The following is a 23,994-nucleotide window of genomic DNA, read 5'->3' on the forward strand; positions in this document are numbered from 1 at the left end:
TTAACATTTTAATGAAAGTATTATTTAGAAATTAGAGTATTCTAAGTCATAATTTGGAGTGTTTCTGTTCTTTTGGAGTTGTGGCACAGGGGACTTGAAATACAAATATATTTCTTACTCATCTACAAGAGCTACTAAAATGATCAGTAACTAATCTTTCAAGAGTGGCCAGATGTTTGATGTTTCATTGTTTTCTTTATATTTAAAAACTTAAATACTCTTCCCTTAGGTTTGATTTTTGCCAAGCATCAGAAGGAAAACGTCCATCTGAAAATCTTGGTCAAGTATTATTTGGAGAAAGAATTGAACCTTCTCCATATAAGGTTGGTATTTAGTGTTACATAAAAATTAGTCACTTTTTTTTGTTTGCTTTTTTATGTTTTTTGAGAATGGCTGAATTAACTTAGCTGTCATAGCTAAGGAGCATTTTATTTTGCATCTAAAAATAATTTCTTAAGGCCACAGTTTGAAAGGATCTTTGTCTTCACAACATGTCACTGATAAGTGTGTCTTAGTGAACATTCATACAACCAGTGTTATAAATGAAAAGGTGGTGGCCTAAAGGGATTGTCCCCTACCCCACCCACCTTACAGGGAGACCTTGCTCAACCCTAAAGATCATGAAGAGCTGTTCCTGCTGCTCTGTGTTCCTCCCTTCTTGAGCATTGTCCCTAGACAGTTTTGTCCTTAGAAAAGCATTAGCACAGCCTGGGTACCTCCACTGGGTTTTCTGGATGTCAGTCTTTCTATTGTGATCATTGAAAGTGTATCTGGAACATGTCTGATACATTTTTTGCCACATGAGTTAAGCCAAACTCACCACAGAATAAGGAACTCTCCAGTCAGTTTGTCTCCTACCATTTCTCTTTTAAGTTGGCTATCCTTCCACATTGCAGGGCCCCATTCCCTTTTATTTCTGCTCTCCCACTGCACAAAGAACAGTGGTCTTTTTCTTTTAGAAAAATTAGTTTAAAATAACATACCCTATATAAAAAATTAAATGGTACAGAGAGTATGAAATGAAAAAATATGTCTCTCTTCCCCTGGTTCCTCTTTCATTTTCTGATGATCTTTCCTGGAAATTTCTATATGCATACAAGCTTATATAAAATTGGATTTACTTTTCTATGTTTCAATCTATTTTCCTGTACTTTGCATTTTTCCTTTTACTCCTTAACTGACCACATGAGAACCACTCACTTTAATGGCTGTAACTTGACTCCAGGTTTTTCTTCCCAGCCCGACAGCTGTTTCTTCTGCCTTCCTATTCTTGTCTCCCATGTCTGAGACCTCATGCATTGCTACCTTGCCCGCTTTCTCACTCGGCACCCCACCCCTGTGGCACTTTAGTACATGGACTGTGCAGGAAATCCCTGAGCCTGCATCCGTTGCACAAGCCATCTCATTCCATCCAGCACCTGGACAAAACTGGGGAGCCCTGGAGGGAGAGACATCATTGTGCAAACCTAAGCACCTCAAGTTTACAGTTTCCATCCATAAATGCATCTTCTTTAGATATTTCAAACTGATGTTTTCTGCTCTCAAAATGCTAACAATTTTAAATATTCAAACTTGGGGAGAGGTTTTCCCAAATAAGGAATTAAGGGACAGAGCAGGCACTCTTTATGGCCAAGGCATAGGAACTCAGAAACTTGGGGCTGAGAGATCAGGTATTTTTTTCCAAACCAGCCATAAATGTATTGAACAGTATTTTTCATTTCACTTTTGATTCTTTTGTCCTTTATTTTCAAATAATATTTTTACCTTATTTTAGATTTACAGCAAAAAACTATGGTAACTGTCAACAACAAAATAAAACTTCAAAGCTACTTTGCCATCTTCTGTGTCTGACTTCTGTTTGCATCAGGACAAGAATGTAAGGCATTGTGTGTATTGCATGAAGCCAGAGCCACATTGTATAGGGCCATAATAACTTGACTCTTAACTGTTCATTTCCTCCATTCACTTGGTTAACAAGTTTGTTGGCTGACTTGTGTGTACCAGGCTGTATTGTAGATGTGTGATATAGCAATGAACAAGACAAAAATCTCTGCCCAGGGCCGGGGATTTAGCTCAGTGGCTTTGCCCCCTGCCTCGCAAATGCGAGGTCCCAAGTTCGATTCCCAGTACCAAAAAAAAAAAAAAAAAAAAAATCTCTACCCAAGTGTGGAAATGGAAACAATATAAATACTAAAGATGTAATGTGTTAGTTACTGAGAAAAAAAAAACTACTAAAAATAAATCAGGGAAAGTGGACTGGGAGTTTGCAACTCGAAATATGCTTACTGAGAAGGTGACATTTAAAAATGTAAATTTAGGAAGTCACACTGGGAAGGTGACATTTGAATAAAAGAGCTGAAGCAAATAAGGGAGTAAGCCCTGTGAATACCTGGGGGAAGGTGTTCAAGGTGAAGAGACCAGCAAATGCCAGGGTTCCAAGGTGTGAGCTGGCCTGGTGTGTTCAAGGTACAGGAAAAAGTCAGTACAACTTGAGCAGGTGAACAACAGAGTGGTCAGAGAAGAAGACAAAGAAGTAACGGGGCTGCTTCACAGAGTGGCTTATAAGTCACCGCAGAGCCTTTTGACCTTTACATCTGAGCAAGATGGCGAACATCGGAGGGCTTTGTGTAGGCTTGGATTTCACATTGATGATGAATCACAGGAGTGTAAAGAGAGAAGCCAGGAGACTGGTTAGCTTCCACAGCCTTCCAGATAGGAGCTGATGGTGGCTTAGACCTTGAGGGTGGAGGAGGGATTGTGAAGTGGTCAGAATCTTAGAATCTGGCTGTTTTGAAGGTGGAGCCGAAAGATTTGGCTGAGGGATGGGGTGTAGATTTTCAAGTTTGTTTTCTAAGGTGAGAAACTGGGGGAACAGCAGGTTTAGAAGAAATAGATAAGGTAATGGACATAGTAAGTGTGGAATGTTGATTAGGCATCCAACTAGAAATGTTGAACAGTTATATATGTGTGTCTGGAGTTTGGAGAAAGGCTTCAGCTTGGAGATGGACCTGCTTCTCTGTCTCTCTCCCCACTTTTTTCTTTCCCTCTTCCCCCATTCCCTGTCTTCTCCCCTCTCCCTCTCTCCCACTAGAGAGAATCATCAATGCATACATGGTGTTTAAAGCCACAGAATGGAGCAGATCCTGAAAGGAGTGGGTGGGATATAGATAGAGGAAACAATTTCAAGGTCCAACCCCTGAATCACCTATTTAGTATTGTAGCCCGAGAGGATGAAGGTGTGAGAAGCAGGAAAATGAGGAGAGTGTGGTTTCTGAAACCAACATAAGAAGGATGGGAGGAGGAAATGGGTAATCTGTCGCTGCTAGATCAGGAGAGTAGGGACAGAGACTTGACCAGTGTGAAAGTCACTGATGAAAAAGCAGCTGTGGTAGAGTAGCCACATGGAGAGACTGGGAAGACCAGGGGTACATGGACATACATTCAGCTCTGTTAAGCACCTGTATTTTAGAGGCATGGCGAGACCAAGAGTGGTAGGTGGAGGGTGGCATGACGTGAGCAAGAACTTTTTATATCTTTTAGAAAGGTTTGTATATGGTCGAGGGTGATCCAGTAAAGGTGAGAAGACTGATGATTTGAGGGAGGGATTGCTGAGTGTGCCCTTGTACAGGAAAGAAGGGATGGGACCTTGGGTCCCTGTGGAGAGGTTGACCTCTGTGACCCAGCTAACCCACGGTAACTGGAGGATGTGATGCTAGAAGGTGACTGTGGCCACTGCTTCAAATTTCTCAGTGAAGCAGGAAGCATGGTCATCCCTTGAGAGTGAAGAGGGAAAGGAGAGCTGGAGGTTTGAGGAAGGAGGAGTCGGTAGGAGGGTGGGATGGATCAGAGGCCTGCAGAGGGATTGCTGGCACATTATCCGCCTCTGAGCTAGAGGATGATTTGGAGTTGGACTGCCTGGGGTGCTGATTTGTTTCTCCAGCTCTTGTCCTCTGTGCTACTGTAGAGTTGAATTTAACTAGGTTTGTGCTTGGACAAATGAGTACAACAGTGTGAGAGGAGACCAAATGTCCTGAGGACATACGAAAGGTGGTGATGCCACTGACCTTAGAATTTGAGCCTGCAGGGAGGGAGGGAGGGCCATGACCTTCCTTGGGGGAGGACAGTAAAAGGACCATAGGATTGGTTGGTTTTGGTGTCCAGGTCTTCTTGGAGTTGAGGAATACTTGAGCTGGTGAGCTGGGAAAATGGGGCAGTACTTTGACACTGGAAACTTGACATTGAGATGGCAGAGGAGTGAGAATGGGGAAGGGAGTGCTTTGAAATATGATGAAGGTTAGCAGGTGGGGAAGAGGTCAGAGAACCAAGAGTACAGTTGTCTTAGTTACTTTCTCATTGCTGAGACAGTACCCAGCTCCTGCACGTTAAAGGAGAAAGGGTTTGTTTTAGCTCACAGTTAGTGGAGGTTTTAGTCCGTAGTCAGCTGGCTCTACAGCAAGACAGTGTGGCAGAGGAGAAGCAGCTCCTGGCATAGCAAGCAGGAAGCAGAGAGCGATCAGGGAAAAGGGAGGGAGATGATCCTTCTAGGCCATGCCCCCGGTGACCCACCTCCTCTGACCAGGCTTCACCTCCCAACATCACATTGAGCTATAAGCTCATCAGGGGGTAATCCACTGAGGAGTATCATACAGTCCGTGATGCAGTCACCTCCCAAAAGCTCCACCTATGAGCACATACGGCTGAGGTAGGGGGAATCTATATATAAGTCATAGGGCTGGGGATTTAGCTCAGTGGTGCCCGCACCTGCCTTGCAAGTGGAAGGTCCTGAGTTTGATCCCCAGTACCAAAAAAAAAAGTAGATATAAGCCATAACAACAGTGTTAATGGTTTAGATCTCACATGTGCCTCCTCCCATTCTCATGTATGTGAAAGGAGCTTGGATCATAGGAGTGCCATACTTATTGGTGGATTCATACATTGAGGAGTTCAGAAGCTAAATGTGCTGTTAGGAGGTGAGGCCTGGTCAGAGGTGGTCTCTGGCACTTGACCATGAAGGATATATTCTTGTCCCTGGCTTCTCCCTGGTCTGTCTGCTTCCTGGCCACCATGGGTAAAGTGCCTTTTTCTCTGCCATGCCCCTCTGCCATGCTGTTTCTGCCCTGAAGCCAGCTGACCATGGTCTAAAATTATGAACTAAAATAAACCTCTTCTTTAAGTTATAGGTGTTGAGTATTTTGTCCCAATGATATGTGACTAAGACAGTATGTTGGAAGAAACATCTACTTAAATGTTACAGTTACCAGGAATCAGGAGCTAGGAGCTGAAATCTCCCAGGACTGAGGCTACTGACCTGGAATTGGTAGGCAACACCAACCTGGAGTCGGTAGGATGTGTCTGATGACATGAGTCAAACCTGAGGGTTTCAGCTGGCCAAGCGCAGTGGCCTCTGAAAGAAAACATCCACCATTTGTCCCACTGTGGTGAAGCATGTCCCTCGGGAGAGCCAGGTTTGCCTTAGGACAGGTTTCAGAGAACATTCCGAGAAGAGGTTGAGGATGCACGATGGCTTCTGCTGATGACACATGAGTTCCAAAGGGGCACACGCAAGGGGTAAGGGTCGGGAGGGTTCGGGCTGGCATCCGGAGGGCAGGTATGTATCTACCTTGGGATGGAGAATGGGGAAGGAAGGATGCTGTGGAGACATGGACTTCTGTGGTGACGTACATTAGGAGAACCGAGGTGCAGGGGATTAGTGCTGGTGGTCCACAGGCAACAGGGCCTGCATAGCTCTTGCAGGGGCCCACAGTATCTCCTCCAGAATGTGAAGGGCTTTGATACAATTTTTCTACCATTTGCTAAAAGTTGGTGACAGAATATGTAATAACTGTCATTCAGTAAACGCCTGTTTTTGCCAGCATCATAAGCTTTGCACGTTTCTGTATTTAATTCAACAGTCCTGCACAGCTTTACTAAACCCATTTTACAAGTTTTTTTATAGTTATTGAAGCCAAGGTAGGACTAGGCAACTTTCTAAGGTCTTACATCAAGATGGAGCTAGCCCTGTACCCAGGCCTGATTCTAGGTTTATCAATTATTTGATTTAATGCCTTCCACAGAACTATTCCACACACAATTTTAAGTCCACACCCTGATGGCTTCACTGCTGAATTCTACAAGACATTTAGAGAGGAACTGCTGCCACTACCATTTAAACTCTTCAATGAGATTGAAAAGGAAGCAATACTCCCAAATTCATTCCTGGAAGCAAGCATCACCTTGATCCCCAAAGCAGAGAAAGACCCAACTGAAAAGGAGAACTATAGGCCAATCTCACTAATGAACATAGATGCAAAAATCCTTAATAAGATACTACACCCTGATCAAGTGGGATTCATCCCAGGGATGCAGGGATGGTTCACTATACGAAAATCAATCAATGTAATACACTATATTAATAGAGCCAAGGACAAAAACCATATGATTATCTCCATAGATGCAGAAAAAGCATTTGACAAAATCCAACATGCATTTATGATAAAAACCCTACAAAAAATTGGAATAGATGGTCTCTACCTCAAACTGATAGAAGCCATCTATGAAAAACCAACAGCCAATATCATACTAAATGGTCAAAAACTGAAATCCTTCACACTGAAATCAGGAACAAGACAAGGATGTCCACTATCACCACTCTTGTTCAGTATAGTTCTGGAAACATTAGCCACGGCAATTAGACAAGAGAAAGAAATAAAAGGAATAAAGATAGGAAATGAAGAAGTCAAATTGTCATTATTTGCAGATGACATGATACTCTATATAGAAGACCCCAAGAACTCCACCAAAAGTCTTCTAGACTTAATAACCAAATTTAGTCAAGTAGCTGGTTACAAGGTCAACACACAAAAATTGATAGCTTTCCTCTACACCAATGACAGACTGACTGAGAGAGAAATAGGGCAAATAATTCCCTTCACAATAGCATCCAAAAAACTGAAATAGCTAGGAATCATCCTAATGAAAGAAATCAAAGACCTTTTCTCTGAAAACTATGGCCCTCTGAAAAGAGAGATTGAAGATGATATCAGAAAATGGAAAGACATCCCCTACTCCTGGGTAGGAAGGATTAATATAGTGAAAATGGCCATACTTCCAAAACTGCTATATAGATTTAATGCAATTCCAATTGAGATCCCAGCAGCATACTTCATGGACCTTGAGAAAACAATCCAAAAATTCATTTGGAACAAGAAGAGACCCAGAATAGCAAAAGCAATTCTAGGTAACAGAGACATGGCAGGGGGTATCACAATCCCCAACCTGCAACTCTACTACAAAGCTACTGTGGTAAAAACAGCATGGTACTGGCAAAGAAACAGACCTGAGGACCAGTGGAACAGATTAGAAGATGCAGAAACAACGCCAGAGACGCTCAGCCATCTCATCTTCAATAAAGGAGCCAAACACCCTCACTGGAGGAAAGATAGCCTCTTTAATAAATGGTGCTGGAAAAATTGGGCTTCAACTTGCCAAAGATTAAAACTAGACTTATATCTCTCACCATGCACTAAACTAAAATCAAAATGGATTAAAGATCTAAATATTAAAATAGAAACTCTGAACCAGTTGGAACAGAGGTTAGGTAGAACTCTTGAAGACATCGGTGTAGGAAAAGATTTTATGAACAAAACCTCAGTTGCCCATGAACTAGCACAAACAATCAACAAATGGGATCTCTTCTTATTAAAAAGCTTCTGCACAGCAAGAGAAACCACCAGCAGTGTGAAGAGACAACCCACAATGTGGGAGAAAATCTTCACCTGCTCTTCCTCAGACAAAGGTCTACTATCTCGAATCTATAAAGAACTTAAAAAGATCAGACCTCCCAAATTTAAAGACCCAATCCGAAAATGGGCATCTGAAATGAACAGACATTTCTCAAGACAAACAAGTAGAAATAGCAAATAAATACATGAAAAAATGTTCAACATCACTGGTCATTTGAGAGATGCAAATGAAAACAATGCTGAGATTCCACTTCACTCCAGAAAGAATGGCTGCTATCATGAAATCAACCAATAACATGCTGGCGGGGCTGTGGGGAAAGAGGAACCCTGCTCCACTTCTGGTGGGAGTGTAGACTGGTGCAAGCACTGTGGAAATCAGTATGGAGATACCTCAAAGAACTAGGACTGGAAGTCCCATTTGACCCTGCTATTCCACTGCTGGGGATCTTCCCCAAGGAATTAAAAGAATCATACCACAGTGATATATGTGCACCCATGTTCATAGCACCACAGTTTGTAATAGCTAAAACTTGGAAACAGCCCAAATGCCCATCAACTGGAGACTGGATAAAGAAAATGTGTTTTTTTTTATAAAATGGAGTACTACTCAGCCATAAAAAATGAGAAATTAGAGACATTTATAACTAAGTGGATGCACATTGAGGCAATACTCTTAAGTGAAATAAATAGGACACAGATGTATAAATACTGAATAGTTTCTCTGGTGTGAGAAACTGAAAGTGTAAATAAGGACAAAAATGTATAATAGGTAATGTGAAATAGGAAGAAAAGGGGCAAAGGGGATGGAAGTGGGAGGGCTAGGGGAAAGGATAAAAGGGAATGGGATTAATATGAGAAAATGGAAAAATAGGAGCAAAATCTTTGTAAATAGGGAGGACTGGAGGGGTTGAAGGGAGGGCTGGGCAAGGGTGAAAAATAAGAACCAAGAGAGACTATGTGAAGGTGCAAATTTCCAATGATGAATGTCATTATATTGTATACCTAAAATGTACCAGTGATTAGAATGAATAATTGATAATGTAAAATAGGAAGAAAAGGTCCAAAGGGGTAGGGGTAGTGGGAGGGGCAGGGGAAAGGAAAGAAGGGAAAAGAAAAATGATGAGAATTGGAAATAAAGTCTTTGTAAATAGGGAAGGGTGAAGGGGGTGAAGGGAGGGCTAGGAATGGGGAAAAAATAAGAACCAAGATGCATTATGTAAAGGTACAATTCCCAATGAGAAATGTAATTGTGTCGTATACCTAAAATGTACCAATAAAAGAATTTAACAAAAAAAAATTTTAACCCCACATTGAATAATTCAAGAAAAATTACAATAAAACATTTTCTTATATAAATTACATATATTTTAATTGAATTTATAAAAGTAGAATAATGGGCTTGCATGTTATAAGGAGGATTTGGTTCCTTTGACAGCTAATAATATTTTCAAATCTTTAACAAAATGTAGTCTTATTAAATCCATAACCAAAGATAATTTAAACTATTAAAACCTTTCCAGCAAGATATATTACAGCGAGAGGCAGTAGCATGTCATGACTAAGAGCATTTTCTCTAGAGTGCAGTCTGCTTGGGTTAACCCCTGGCTCTGCCTCTTAGTTGTATGACTTTTTGTCCTTTGATTTCCTAATCTGTAAACTATGGATGAATATCTTCCTCATAGGGTTGTTGGGAGGATTACATGAGACGATATATTTAAGTACATAGAACATAGGAGGCACTGAGTAAATGTTAACTATTATTAATCACTTCCATCCTTGGTTTTGATAATTTTTTTTGCAATTTAACACCCAGGTTGACTCACCTAAACTCACTGGGCTTTGGATTGAGGTGTAAGATTTGCCCTTGTGGTGTAACTCATTCATTCTCATTCTCTCTCTCTCTCTCTCTTTCTGTCCCCCCCCCTTTCCTTACTTGGTTTTAAGGTTGGTGTCCTGTGCCGCTGATTCCCTAATGTGTATACTTTTGCTTTTCCAGTTACTATTTTTAAAACATGAAGCTCTAAGGTTATGTTTCAAAAAACAAGTATTACTCTATTGCAGGGCAGCAGTGTGGTAAAATTAAACTGTTGGCTGGCAGATGGCAGCAGTGGGCCACACTTAAACTCGCTCCTCTGCTAATGGATAGCAGCTGGGTTAAGGATGTATATAATAAACAGTGGACTCCTTAGAAGTGAAACACTGTTTTTTATAACATCTGTAGTGAAGTTTGAATTTATTAAAAATGTATACTAATCAACTCTCTATGTAGTTAGTAAATACAGCCTTCTAAAAACTAGGAAATAGATTTTTTAAATGTGGCTCCTGATAAAATAAATGTATTATTATAGTACATTGTGAGCATCATTACTTTTACACACATGAAACAGGCCTCAATTTAAATTGGAAAAATCTTTAGTTTTAAAGAAGTAACAATTTTTATTTCACTGTCATTATTAAATAAGGTCTTGAAAATTGAGGGTCTTTATACTTGAGTAAAGGATCCGATTTACCTTGATTGTAGACACCCATATATGACTTTCTTACTTCATTCCATTCTATCTCATTTACTGCTGAGTCCCTATCAGCTGGCATTTAAAGAGACCTTTAATGTCTGTTGAAATAGTTGGACATTTGCTTATTATTAGAAAGGCTTCAACTTTAGAGTTCTGAAACATAACCCTGGGATATTACTTTGGAGAGACAGATGTTCCATTTTGTTCTACATGTGGGTTTCTTTTTTTCTCTGTCTTTTGCTTCTAGGACTTATTTATGTGAAAGGTGAGTAGACTGAAAATATCAAAAGGAAAAATTTAGGAATTGAAAAGTTGGAGACAAGTATTTAAAGAAACTAAGATTGAAATTTAAATCTGTTTGAACTACGAAGAATTTTAAAATGTTTATTGCCAATATTAATCCACTTAAGTAATATGCTTGTCTTCGGTATTTTTATGAAGGACCTGGATATGTTTCTTAAAGTACCTTCCACTTTCTTTTCATACAGTTCAAATTTAATAAAGAGGACACCTGCCGTCTTGTCTGCATGAAGACATACCACACAGAGAGAGCTGAAGACAAGCAAAAGCTAGATTTCTTGAAAAAAAGCATGTTACTGAATTATCAGCATCATTGGTAAGACATGAATATTTTGGATTTGGGTCTTTTTCCTTTCCAAAATAAAACATCTGTTTCAGCCAGGCGCTGGTGCACACCTGTAATCCTAGCACTCGGGAGGCCAAAGCAGGAGAATCGCTACGAGTTTGAGGCCAGCCTGGACTGCAGAGTGAGACCCTGTCTCCAAAAAAAAAAATCTGTTTCATTGAGTATATAAATTACTTTGTAAACTGTATGAAATATAGCAAATCAATTCATTCCTTAATAGTAAAATGAAGTAGTGGCTTTTGCTTTTCAGAGCATCATTAAAGTATCTTTTTCTTCATCGTAACCATTTCAGTTATGGGTGTTAACATATACATTAACAACAAACTTCAGCTGTCATGAAAACGTTCCAAAAAATTCAGAAATGACAGTTTCCAAAGCTTGGCATTTTTAAAATATGCTTTAGGTTGCTATAATATCTGGTGCTTCTTTGGCACATGGGCCTGGAACATAGAGTGCTTCTTTTACTCTTGGGTAGTTCACAGGGATTATACTCGTGGAAAGGATCTGGATCAGTCTTATAGAGAAACATTGTTTTATACTGTCAGCCATGAGAAAGATCAGAGCAAAAGAAAATTTAAGTTTTGTTTGATGTTTTATAAATACCATACTTCAAAATCAAACACTTGTATTACAATGTGTAATATTTCCTACCTCCCCTCTCTGCCAAAGTACTGAGGATTGAACCCAGGCCCTTGCGCATGCTAGCTAAGTGCTCTACTACCAAACTACATCCCCAGCCCAACTGTCTCTTATTTTGTAACCATCATGTGTAAAATTTACAAGTTCCTTACCAGCTTGTTGGAAATCAAAAGGCCTTTAAAACTCCTGTTTTTGTTTCCAAAGTTATGTATGCCTGTTATTCAGTACTCAAACATAGGGCCAGGGATTTAGCTTAGTGGTTTCGCTGCCTGCTGCGTAAGCGCAAGGACCCGAGTTCGATCCCCGGTACCAAAAAAAACCTTATCAGTCCAAGTCCGGGGATTTAGCTCAGTGGTTCTGCTGCCTGCCTCAAAAATACTCAAACATAGAATATTATGAAAGGCTCTCAAAACCTACCCTTTCAAGAATGACCGTTATTATTATTCCTGATAATTTTGCTTGCAGATGTCTGCATTCTCTATAGATTCCTGGTTTCTGTATGCTTTGCCTCTTTGGGAAGTGTAAGGTGCTGGAGGTGATCCCGAGGAGGACCACCTTTTGTCCTACCCTTGAAACCTGTTTGTCCAGCCCCAGGGAGAGTAGGAGATGTTGACCTCAGTTGAGGCCTGACTGTCCTACAGCCCAGATACAGTGATTGGAGCTTCTCTTTCTCTCTTGCCTGATCAGTCCCTCTCCCTGTTCTTGGCTGTACGTGTGGAACAAAGTGGTCCTGGGCTTGTGATTAGGTGGGGCCTTTCCAGTCAGCACATTTGGGCTGCATATACTTCAGCCCTAAGGAGATGAGCTTCATAGACAGGTAGGACGCTGCTGGAAGGTGGAAGGAAAGGGCACTGTCCAAAACCTGCCTATTAGACTCACGTCAGCTGCTTTTTCATCTGAGCCCTGGTGCAAACAGGATCTTAAATGGCCCCTTCATCTCTTCATGTCTTTGGTTTCTGGTCAGTTAAAAGCTTTTTCCCCTAAGCTACAATGAGAATAAACAGCTAGATCAATGTAACTTGGGATACATTTACCTGCAGTATAAATAATTGAAATTTCCCTTACTGTTTTTCTTTTCCTTCATATTGGTCTTTATGCCTTTGAAAATGCTATTTTAGGCTCAAGTCTTAGATTGTCTTCTCATATTAGCCCCTGCCACTTCCATTCACTCAAATAGGAGCTGATTGTTGCCTGAGTGAAAGGAAGATTCCTCAGTTGTGGGTGGTTTTAGCTTTCCTCCCTTCTGTGCCAGTGATGCTGTTCATTGTCTTGCTTCTGAGGATAACAGAGCACCTCTTCCTTAGTAGCCTCTCTGTTTTAGTTATTTTTGTCATTGCTGAGACAAAATACCCAATACCCAAAGTTAAAGGAGGAAAGGTTTATTTAGCTCAGTTTATAGAGTTTCAGTCCATAATTGGCTGGCTCCAAGGCAGTGTGTCCTGGCTGAGGGGCATTGTAGAGGAGAAACAGTTCATGGTAGGCAGAAGGCAGCAAAGCAGTAAAGAAGTGAAGAAGCAGCAGCAGCAGCCCTCTTTCTATCCCTTATATTCTATCCAGGGTAGCACTAACACCCAGGATGGGGCACTCTTATTCCCAGCATTACACACTTAATTCCAACATCACACAATCTAGAACCAGTCACCTCTGAAAATCCCCACCTATGACCACATGAGGCTTTGAGGGACATCTAGAGACAAGCCATAACAGCTTCCATACAGGAGAGTACTTTAGAAATCTTTTTAGCAAAATTTATGATGCAGTTAACCTACATCCTTAATAAGATACTTAATAAGAATAAATAATTTCAGGGCCGGGGATTTAGCTCAGTGGCTTCGCTGCCTGCTGCACAAGCGCAAGGACCCAGGTTCGATCCCCTGTACCAAAAAAAAAAAAGAGAATAAATAATTTCAAATAGTTTACAAAGAAACCATTCAGTAGTAAAATTTAGAAAGTATATGAATATATTAGTTGTAAACTTAAAGTATTCAACTTTAAAAAAACTAGAAAAGTGCTGGTAAATAATGATTTTTGCAGTTGAATTGGAAAAATTTTAGATTTCAAGCCTGAATCATTAACAAAATATTTAAGCCATATCAGAAATATACAGTAGTTCTAGACAAGGGCTTTAGTTCTTGAATTAGCTCAGTACACATTTGGAAAATGTTGATTCACATTGATGAATTCATTGGGACCATTAGGTGAGTGTATTTCTTCTTTGACTTATTTTAAGAAAGTTTTAGTATGTGACTTATTTTTAAGCATAGGTATCAGAGTTGATGGCGGAGCTGGGCGTGACTGTGCGTGCCTGAAGTCCCAGTACTCTGGGAGGCTGAAGCAGGAGGATTGCAAGTTTGAGGCCAGCCTGGGTAACTTAGCAAGACCCTGTCTCAAAACTTTAAAAGAAGGGCTAGGGATATAACTCAGTGGAGAGGCTCTGGGTTCAATCTCTGTGCCACAATAAATAAGTAAATAAATAAATAGGGCCAAAGGGGCACAGCTCCAGAAGTGTAGTGCTTCCATTATAAAATTGTATTGTGAATGTAGCGCATTTTATTTTATCCTTTGCCCTGAGCTGGTTTACAGAGAGCATAACCATTTTCTAAATTACAAATTAATAAATGCCTGTGAAAGACCACAAGCAATTTAGAAAATATTAAATAATAACTAAGAGTCTTCTACCTTTTAAAGTCCTATTTCCTCCCTAAAGGTAGGGCTGTTAATTCTTATGCATGTTTCTAGTTGTTCTGCGCATACACAGGTAGGTGTGTGCTTTTTTTTGTTTGTTTGTTTTTTGGTACTGAGGATCGAACTTGGGTCCTTGCGTTTGCACAGCAGGAGGCGAAACCACTGAGCTAAATCCCCAGCCCGCTGTGTGCTTTTTAAAATAACACAGCTGAAATTCTGTACGCATTATTCTGCTGCTTACTTGTTCATTTAAGAAAATATTATAGGGAATACAAGTACCTCTGTAGGTCTATATTTATTTCATTCTCTTTCATAATTGTATGACATTCCATGACATGAATGAACTAATTTTTCCTCCATATCATATGTGAATGAATTTTTGTTATAGGGAAGAGTTAATTTTCTTGTTTAAGTCAATGAATATTTTTCTTATTTGAGATATCAAAACATGTTTGAGGATCTTTTGAACTTACTCTGTCAGCAGGCTTAATTCTTAAGACTGACTAGCAACTTGAATTATATCAGCTATGCTCTCCAGAGTTTGGAATTAGGACGTGTGTGTGTGTGTGTGTGTGTGTGTGTGTGTGTGTGTGTGTGTGTGTGTGTGTGTGTGTGTGTGTGTGTGTGTGTGTGTGTGTGTGTGTGTGTGTGTGTGTGTGTGTGTGTGTGTGTGTTACTAGATATTTACCCAGAGCCTTGTGCATGCTAGGCAGGTGCCCTACTGCTAAGCTATACCCCTGGCCCCTTATGACATTTTAAAAATAAAAGTGTAATTATTCAACTAGTTACCAGAGTACATAAAATATTTTTAATATCATAGAACCCCTGGACTATCGTTTATTGGCCAGAAAGGGGTCTTGAAGATACTTTACTGTATTCCATCCCAGATTCCCACCAAGTTAGCAAAGAGGACTGATGTGTTATTTTTAAAAATTCAAAATGCTAATGGATAGTACACATTTACTCATGTCAAAAGGATGATTTAAGTCCCCAGGTTCTTTGTTTTGGGCTAGGATTTTGGTTATTCTCTTCTGATCAGAAACTTATAGTTAATTTGTTGGGAAAATTTAGTTACTAATAAATGAAGCTTGATTGGTAGCACTATTCAGACTCCGTGGAGGGAAATAGTAGGAAGGAGACCTTCATGACAAAAAGTTGGGGCCATTCAGCCTTTATTCTTTTGAGTCTTCTTTTTTTTTAACAAGATTGGAAATAGGATTTTAATTTTTTTTTTGGTACCAGGGATCAAACTGGGGACCTTGAGTTTGCGAGGCAGGCGGTGGCACCACTGAGCTAAATCCCTGGCCCTGGATTTTAATTTTTTTGATGTTAGAAATGCAAGTAAGGGGCCAGGGGTTTAGCTCAGTGGTTCTGCCACCTGCCTCGCAAATGCAAGGTACCCAGTTCAATCCCCAGTACCAAAACAAACAAAAAAAGAAAAATCCAAGTGAATACTATCCCTAACTTAGGAGGGTAGTAATTAAAAGTGATATTTTTTAAATTTTCTTTTATTTCAAAAGGTTTAGGGGCTGGGGATTTAGCTCAGTGGTTCCACCGCCTTCCTCGAAAGCGGAAGGATCCAAGTTCAATCCCTGATACCAAAAAAAAAAGGTTTGTTGGTTTCTACTGCATACCAAAACCAGGCTATTATATCAGGGGATTATCTAAATAATTGATAAGTTTTTTACCTTTAAAAAACCCAAAGTGCTCTGAATTCCTCATTTGGTAACTAGCACTCTTACTTTTATGTAATTCTCTCTCCAACATGATAGCATAAAGATATTGCATATTACTTATATGTACTCATTGGTTGAACTTCATTCTCTAAAAAATTAAAGCAATTAACTGATTCCTCAGGCTTCTAGAAAATCTGAATTATTTATTTTATATAGCATTGTTTTATGTTTCTAATATTTTATAGTCTTTTCATTGGAACTAGTAGCCTGCTGGCTCTCATAATAAGCAGCTTAATAGTGTAGGTGATTCTAAAGCTCAGGGCATCGGGTACTACTAAATAGCATTTAAATGTGACGAGACATGTTTTATTAGGTCATTAATGTACACCTCAGGTGAATATAGAATCCTAATTTATTTCCTAAGGCATACATTAATTAACAAATAAAACATGCCCTGGAGTGTCGTTTTATGACTGTAATATAACTAGTATATTTTAACTAATTTTTATTTGTATCCCACAGTGTGCTCTGAACATGTGGGACCACATGGTCAGACTTTAATGTAGCTGTACAGCGCTGCAGAACTTTATTCTTCACTTTTATCTTTTTTTAAAGCTATTTTTGACTATAAATCATCAAAGTGTCAAAGGCATATTTCTTTTGGAAATCATTTGCAATTATAATTTTATTTTTTAATTTTATTTATTTTCTTTTTGGTACTGGGGATCGAATCCGGGTCCTTGAGCTTGCGCAGCAGGTGGCGAAACCACTGAGCTAAATCCCCGGCCCTGCAATTATAATTTTAACAGATAATACTGTAAATTTCACTTTTTTATCTGACCCTTTGAACATTTTCCCATTTTGCAGTTATATTCTTCTTTTTTGTTGAAATACTTCAATAATAAAAGAGTTTGCTTCTGTACTATTCAATAAACTGTCCCGAAGAAAATATATTTTATTGAGTTGTACCTATTTAGAGCTTTGAATGTTAATTATGCTTAGTTGTCCAGATTATACCATTAAATTAGCAATTGCGACAAGTTAATTTATAAAACTCCCCTTTACTACATACATTTATAGTTTCAAAGAAGCCATAAATTTTTTTTCCTCACTGCAGTGTATCAGATGTTGGCATGATGTCAAGTACTTATGAAATACTACATTTCATCAAAATTCCTTGTGGTTTTTGGAATCCTAAGGCATTTAGCCTTTTACATTTTACACAATGTAGACACTGATTTGGGCAGTAATTTTAGTCATGTTTGCTGGGGTCTCTTCTGACTTGACTTACTTCCCTACCTAGGATTGTGGATAATATGCCTGTCACATGGTGTTATGATGTTGAAGATGGTCAGAGGTTCTGCAATCCTGGATTTCCTATTGGCTGTTACATCACAGATAAAGGCCATGCAAAAGATGCCTGTGTTATTAACGTAAGTTTGTGATAAACTCTGTGTTGCTTTTTAAAACATGGTGTTTTTTTAGAGAATTCATTTTTTTACCTCGACAAAAATTGTTACATTCACTGAATAAGTACGGTTCTGATGTTCTGGAGTATAATTACTTAGATTTTAAATTGATGCCAGATTAATAATGTATAAGTTTAGCAGGAGGGCCAGGGATGTAGCTCATTGGCTCCACGCCTGCCTGGCAAGTGCAAGGTCCTGAGTTCAATCCCAGTACCAAATATAAATAAATAAGTTTATTTAACAGAATTAAAATAATTCAGATTCAGTTCGACATTGTCTTTTGTATGCTAAGTGCTGTGCTAAGGGCTAGGACATTCTTCTATGATGTCATTCTTTTATAAGTAAAATACATTAATAGAATGGAGACATTAATATAAAAGGTAATATTATTGGCAGTATATATTAAAATAACTTGTGTTTGATCAAAGTAACTTAATTTACTCTCTTAATGGATATATGGTCTGATAGAAGTTACCATGAACCTGATCATGGAACTGGTTATATTAGTTAATGCTTTGAGAGTTAAGCAGAGACACTTGAATGACTTAAATTATTGATTTTAGTCCAAAGTTACAAACTTAAGGAGGAAAAGTGTTTAAATGTGTAAACTTTGAAATGCTTATAACATAATATTGTGAACTTTATTTTGTTAATCTTATTTTACTTGAAAAGCTAGAAAGTGTTAGATCTGTGTTCTTTTGAACAGGTGTTTATTAAATTTTATGTAAAATTTAAAACTTTAAAAAGCATGACTTGTCCCTTCCCAAATTAATTTTCAATTTATAAGGAATTTAAGTTCAAAACTTCAAACATTTTTGTGGGAAAGGATTAGAATTCTATCCCAGCTTAAATTTTCCTACTTATAACCAATTTTAGTTTTTTGTTTCCATTCTCCTGTGGCCAGTTTTCTACCTTTAACTTTAAGTTCTGTTCCACAGTCAGAATTCCATGAGAGAGATACATTTTATATCTTCAACCACGTTGACATCAAAATATACTATCATGTTGTTGAGACAGGGTCCATGGGAGCAAGATTGGTGGCTGCTAAACTTGAACCAAAAAGGTAACTATACAGATAGATTAACAGTAAATAAATGGGTCCGGGGATTTAGATCAGTGGTTCCTCCACCTGCCCTGCAAGCTCAAGGACCCGAGTTTGAGCCCCGTTACCAAAACAAAGAGTAGATAAATGATTGAAGTACTGTGTGGGTCCAAAGAAGTATTTTGGTCCCAACTGGTATATTCCCTGAGCATTATTCTGTCATTTCAGGATTGATGGTAACTAAACTCCCTTTACCATATGACTGATTACTGAGTGTTGGGTTTGTCAGAGAAACCATGGTTATTTATCCCTCTCACAGCAACTGGTCAGGCCAAGGTGCCTTTCAGGTTTTTCATTCAGGAAGTTTTGAGCATTTCAGTTTGTCAGTGTGAGCTAGAGAACTTGAGGGTTAGCAGAGCGTTTCCCTTGACAGTGGAAAGCACTTCCCTGGTGACTCAGCAAGACCTCCCTGTGGGCAGATTCACAGGAGCTGCATGGTGCTGTTGTTTCTGACGCCCCCATGCAGCGTTCGCGGTAGACTGCAGTATGTGAGCAGCCTCTGAAAGAGCACCTCGTGAGGTTGCTGGAGGTGTTGGCATGAGAGCATGTTATATGGGTGGAATATTCCATTTTGCTGTGACTTCTCCTGCCACTGAAGTAGCCATTTTCTCACATCACTAGTGGTAAAGAATTGCTTGGCATAATCAGGTGGCAGTTCACTTAACCTACCTCCGTGTTTTTTTCTTTTTGAAGATCATTTAGCTAGGCACCGTGGCACATGCCTGTACTCCCAGTACTCAGGAGGCTGAGGCAGGTGGATCCCTTGAGTCCAAGAGTTCAAAATCACCCCAAGTGACATAGTGAGACCCTGTCTTAAAAAATTATTAATGGTGTTCTAAGCATAGGTATTTTCGAAAATTTGCTTACAATTTTGAGTAATGATTTTGTACACGTACTTAAAACTAAGCCCATTATTTTTATGAAGTGAATATTTGCTGTTTTAAATGTGACATGTATAATTTCATCTTTCACTATCAGCAGCATCATGAAATAGGTACAGAATTTCTAACATTTATTTTACTCCATTTCCTAAAACATTTTATCAGCATCTTGCCATAATGTTTCTCCCCACAGCTTCAAACATACCCATATAGATAAACCAGACTGCTCCGGACCTCCCATGGATATAAGTAACAAGGCCTCTGGGGAGATCAAAATTGCCTATACTTATTCTGTTAGTTTCCAGGTGAGTTTGTTTTTATCTTTAATATAACTCAGAAATTGATTTTAAATGTGTACTATTTAAACTAATTAAAAATACTAATGATTAAGCTTGTCAAATGGATAAGCATTTAATGAGCTGATTTTTAGAATAGTTTGTCAGTGTACTAAGCAACATTATCACTCTTAAAACTTAAGGTTTAGTTTAAGTGAAACAGTAGAGGAGATTGGAGAATTGAGCCTGATTTGTGTTACCCTTAGGGGATGTATAGGAAACAAAGAGTGGAAAATAGGCATAGAAATAGACAGTATGAAAGTGTTGAAGGCATATACCTTAAAGCCTTTGGGAAATAATACCATTTTCAAAATCAGGATTTGAGTATGAACATAAATGGAGAATTTCTGGTTGGTAGATTTTCATAGGAAATTAAAGGAAGTGTTTTTATCAGTGGAGAAGTACCTTAGGAGAAAAGTAAGTTTGTTGTGAAAAACTGAGGCAGTAATCCACCTCTGTTTTTTACTCCTGGTACTGGAGATTGAATCCAGGGCCTTTGCGTGAGCTATATCCCCAGGCTTATTTTTATTTTGAGACAGAGTCTTTGCTAAGACACTGAATTTCCCAGGCTGGACTCAGATTTGGCAGCCCTCCTGCCTCAGCCTCCCATAGTGCTGAGATTATGGACATGTGCCATCACACCTGGCTTTTATCTCTATTTTTTAAAAGCTCTCTAATGTACTTGTGATATTTAATATCTCATATAATTTTTTTTCTCATATAGTTTTTAATTTTGCAAGCCCAGCAGAGTAAAACAGCATATTTCTAAGTATTAAGAGCCCAGTGTGAGTGAGAATTGCAGGATGCTCCGTGTATCTGGGTTGTGATTTTGTGGTCTGAATAAGTTATTCCATTCAGTTATTTTCTGAACAAATTAAATATAGCTCTGAAATTTGACATCAAAAATAAACCTTTACTAGCTGTAGTTTTTTGTTTTTTTGTTTTAATTTTTTAAAATATGGAACGCTTCATGAATTTGCCTGTCATCCTTGCACAGGGGCCATGCTAATCTTCTCTGTATCGTTCCAATTTTAGTATATGTGCTGCCGAAGCGAGCACTACTGGCTGTAGTTTTAAGCAAGACTTTTAAGAGTTTTTTTCTTTCCCCCTCCAGGAAGACAAAAATATCAGATGGGCATCTAGATGGGACTATATTCTGGAGTCTATGCCTCACACCCACATTCAGTGGTTTAGGTAAGCATATGCAGTCTGCTTCTGCCTGTCTCCTTATTGTGCCCCTTGTGTCTGCAGACATCTCATTTACTGTCTAATCCTCTCCTGTGTATTCAGAGGTCTGGACCTGGGTTCACACCTTGGCTTTAAGTCGTGAGTTGTTTGTCAAGGCAGGCCACATATTCCTCAGAGTTTGTTTCTTTATCTAGAATAATCTAGCTCATGGGATTGTTCTGAAGACTAAAGGAGCTATGACACCATCTGAGGCCGTGACTGGCATGTGTGAGTGCTCATTAAATAGAAGGCACTGCTGCTGTTGCACTGTTGTTACTCTCTACAAAGCATGACTCAGACCTCTTATCTAGAAACCTGTTCATCCTGCCATCACTCTCCTTTTCCAACTTTGCTGACTAATTCTTTGAACATTCACTAATCTACTGAGCAAACTTTTTCTTTTGTACATTTCTGGAGTGCCCAGGCCAATCTTTTGTTGATCCCTTGTTACTTGTGCTACAGTGGTTTAGACCCAGTAGTTATTTAATAATATTGACCATGGACGCCGGGGATGTAGCTCAGTGGTTTCACTGCCTGCTGCTCAAGCGCAAGAACCTGAGTTCGATCCCCGGTACCAAAAAAATATATATATATATTGACCATGGACAAAACAATTCTAAGCCTAAACAAACTATAAAACTACAAGGGGTGTGTGTGGGGGTGTAGCTCATGGTAGAGTGCTTGCCTAGTATGCATGAGGTCCTGAGTTCGATCCCTAGCACTGACGTAAATCAGTCAATCTAAAATTGCAAAACCAGAACCTGTATTATGATAAGTATCGAAGCTATATGTCTACTAGAAAGAAATATGGAAGAACACAACTGACCGAATTTGTTGACTTTTATGTAGTTTTAATTTTCATTAATGCTTTTTTAATGTTACACAATGAACAGGGTTTTTTTAATTTTAAACAGTCCTAGAGATTAAGATACAGGTGAATCATGATGTGCTTATTTCTACAGCATAATGAATTCCCTCGTCATTGTTCTCTTCTTATCTGGAATGGTGGCTATGATTATGTTACGGACACTGCATAAAGACATTGCTAGATACAATCAGATGGATTCTACGGTGAGTGGGGACATTTTATCTCATCTTTGGTCTGCTGAAGACAGCCTTTATTGCTGCTTCAGAAGAAGTTGAAAGGGTAACTCTAGAATCTGCTTTTAAAACATTCTTCTCAAAAGTTATCTTGAGTTCACATTTTCAAATAAGGAGGTGATACGATTATACATGGAGTTTGTGTGATGTCACAGTTGGATAGATTAACTCCCTAGCAGTTTTTACTTGTGTATGCATTGGATTTTTGAACATCAATTATAACTGAATTTCGCCATTTCAATTTTTTGGTATATTCAAAATATAGTGGGCCCTCAAGTTGCAACCGGCCTGACACACGAGTGTCAGGGTAACCTGGGTTAGTAAGTAACCTGGGTTACTTAGGTTAATGGAAAATTCATCTGCCTCTTGTTATCTATAGTGTGTACTCAGGTAAACATCCATATCTCAGCTGTATTGACTTACAACCAACTTGAGTTCCAGCCAGCCCTCTCCGTTTGGAACCAATCGAGTTTGTAAGTCAAGGGCCTACTGTGATTTTAATGTCCCAGGCTCATTTATTCTCAAACATTTTAAGTTGCATAATATAGAACATTTTAAACATCTATCACAATCAATTTCTCAATAAATAAAGAAATCCTAAAGCCATTAAGAAATCAACAACCTGTTAAGAAGTTGTCAAAGTATATGGAAAGAAAGCCCATTAAAAACAAATCAGTGCTTCCTAAATATGTGAAAGAATTTGACATTGTTCATAATAAGAAAGGCAAATTAAAAAGTACAATACAATATTGTTTGTTCAGTTTTGTTGTTCAATATTGTCTTACACTAGGAGAAATTAAAATGTTTGATATGGTCCTGTGTTGGGGGATTGAGGACAAGAATACTTGGTTACATCAAGTGTGGGAATATGAAGTTTTCCAGCCTGCAGTAGCAATTTGGCAATATGTGTCCTAATCTATAATATAAATAGCTTGACCCAACAGTTTCATTCTTTGAAATTGTCAGTGTGCAAAGGATTTTATTGTTTTTATTTTCAAACAATAAATACATGATAGTTGATAAATAGAAGATTATAAACAACCCAAATACTTAGTAGTAGGGACTGATTTTATAAATAATGAAATATCCATGCTATAGTATACTGTATAATCATTTAAAAGAACAGGAAAACTCTACTCACAGAGGATGGTCAAGATGTTATTAGGCTGACTGGGCTTGGTGGCGTATGCCTGTAATCCCAGCTGCTTGGGAGGGTGAGGCGGGCAGGACCACAAGTTCAAGAGTACCCTAGAAAACTTAGACTTTTTCTCAAAAAAATTTTAAAAAGGGCTAAGGAAGTTAGGCATGGTGGTGCATACCTATAATCCCAAGCCTGGCATGGTGATACATGCCTGTAACCCCAGCATTTAGGAGGCTGAAATAGGAGGATCACTGCAAGTTTGAGATCAGCCTTGGTTACCCAGCGAGTTCCAGGCCAGCCTGGACCATATAGTGAGACCCTGTCTTTAAAAAAGAGTCAAAGGACCAGGGATGTAGGTCAGTGGTGCAGGGTCTTCCTGAGTTTGATTCCTAGTACCAAAAAAAAAACAGTCAAAAACATCTATAATCTCAGCCTGTAATTCCAGTCTTTGGGAGGCTGAGGCAGAAAGATCACTCTGAGTTCCAGGCCAGCCTAGGCTGTATAGTGAATATAAGGCTAGCCTACCCTACACAGCAGGAATAGCAAGAACCTGTCTTAAAAAGTAAAAAGCCTAGGATGTATCTCAGTGGTGGAGTAGTTCAGCTGGCATGTATGTCTTAGTTAGCTTTCTATTGTTGCACACAATATCCAACACCCACACTTTAAAGGAGGAGAGGTTAAAGTTGACTCACGTTTGAAGGAGATTCAGTGCATGGTTGGCTGGCTGGCTCCCAGGCAAGAATATTGTGGTGAAAGAATGTTGTGGCACAAAAGCAACTTAGTTCTCAGCTTAGTTCAGTGCCAGAAAAGAAGGGGTGGGAGACTGGACCAGACATA

At 39.0% G+C, this 23,994-nt stretch overlaps 1 protein-coding gene and 1 non-coding gene across 2 annotated transcripts in view; one reads left to right on the forward strand and one right to left on the reverse strand.

The window, feature by feature from the left end:
* Nucleotides 1-23,994, forward strand: part of Tm9sf2 (transmembrane 9 superfamily member 2) — a 66,136-nt gene that overhangs the window by 20,140 nt on the left and 22,002 nt on the right. The window contains exons 3-9 of the mRNA XM_004858623.4: nt 230-323; nt 10,744-10,871; nt 17,205-17,334; nt 18,309-18,433; nt 19,547-19,658; nt 20,803-20,882; nt 21,878-21,986. Of these exons, the coding sequence (XP_004858680.1) occupies nt 230-323; nt 10,744-10,871; nt 17,205-17,334; nt 18,309-18,433; nt 19,547-19,658; nt 20,803-20,882; nt 21,878-21,986 (778 nt within the window). The remainder of the gene's footprint in view (nt 1-229; nt 324-10,743; nt 10,872-17,204; nt 17,335-18,308; nt 18,434-19,546; nt 19,659-20,802; nt 20,883-21,877; nt 21,987-23,994) is intronic.
* LOC147823451 (U6 spliceosomal RNA) lies at nt 20,641-20,747 on the reverse strand. The gene has a single exon (XR_015443871.1). It is a non-coding gene; the product is annotated as a U6 spliceosomal RNA (small nuclear RNA).

The sequence above is a fragment of the Heterocephalus glaber genome, unplaced genomic scaffold, assembly GCF_053883595.1.
Source record: "Heterocephalus glaber isolate CG9 unplaced genomic scaffold, H.glaber_assembly_v1.0 deba00001579, whole genome shotgun sequence".
Taxonomy (NCBI): Eukaryota; Metazoa; Chordata; class Mammalia; order Rodentia; family Bathyergidae; genus Heterocephalus; species Heterocephalus glaber.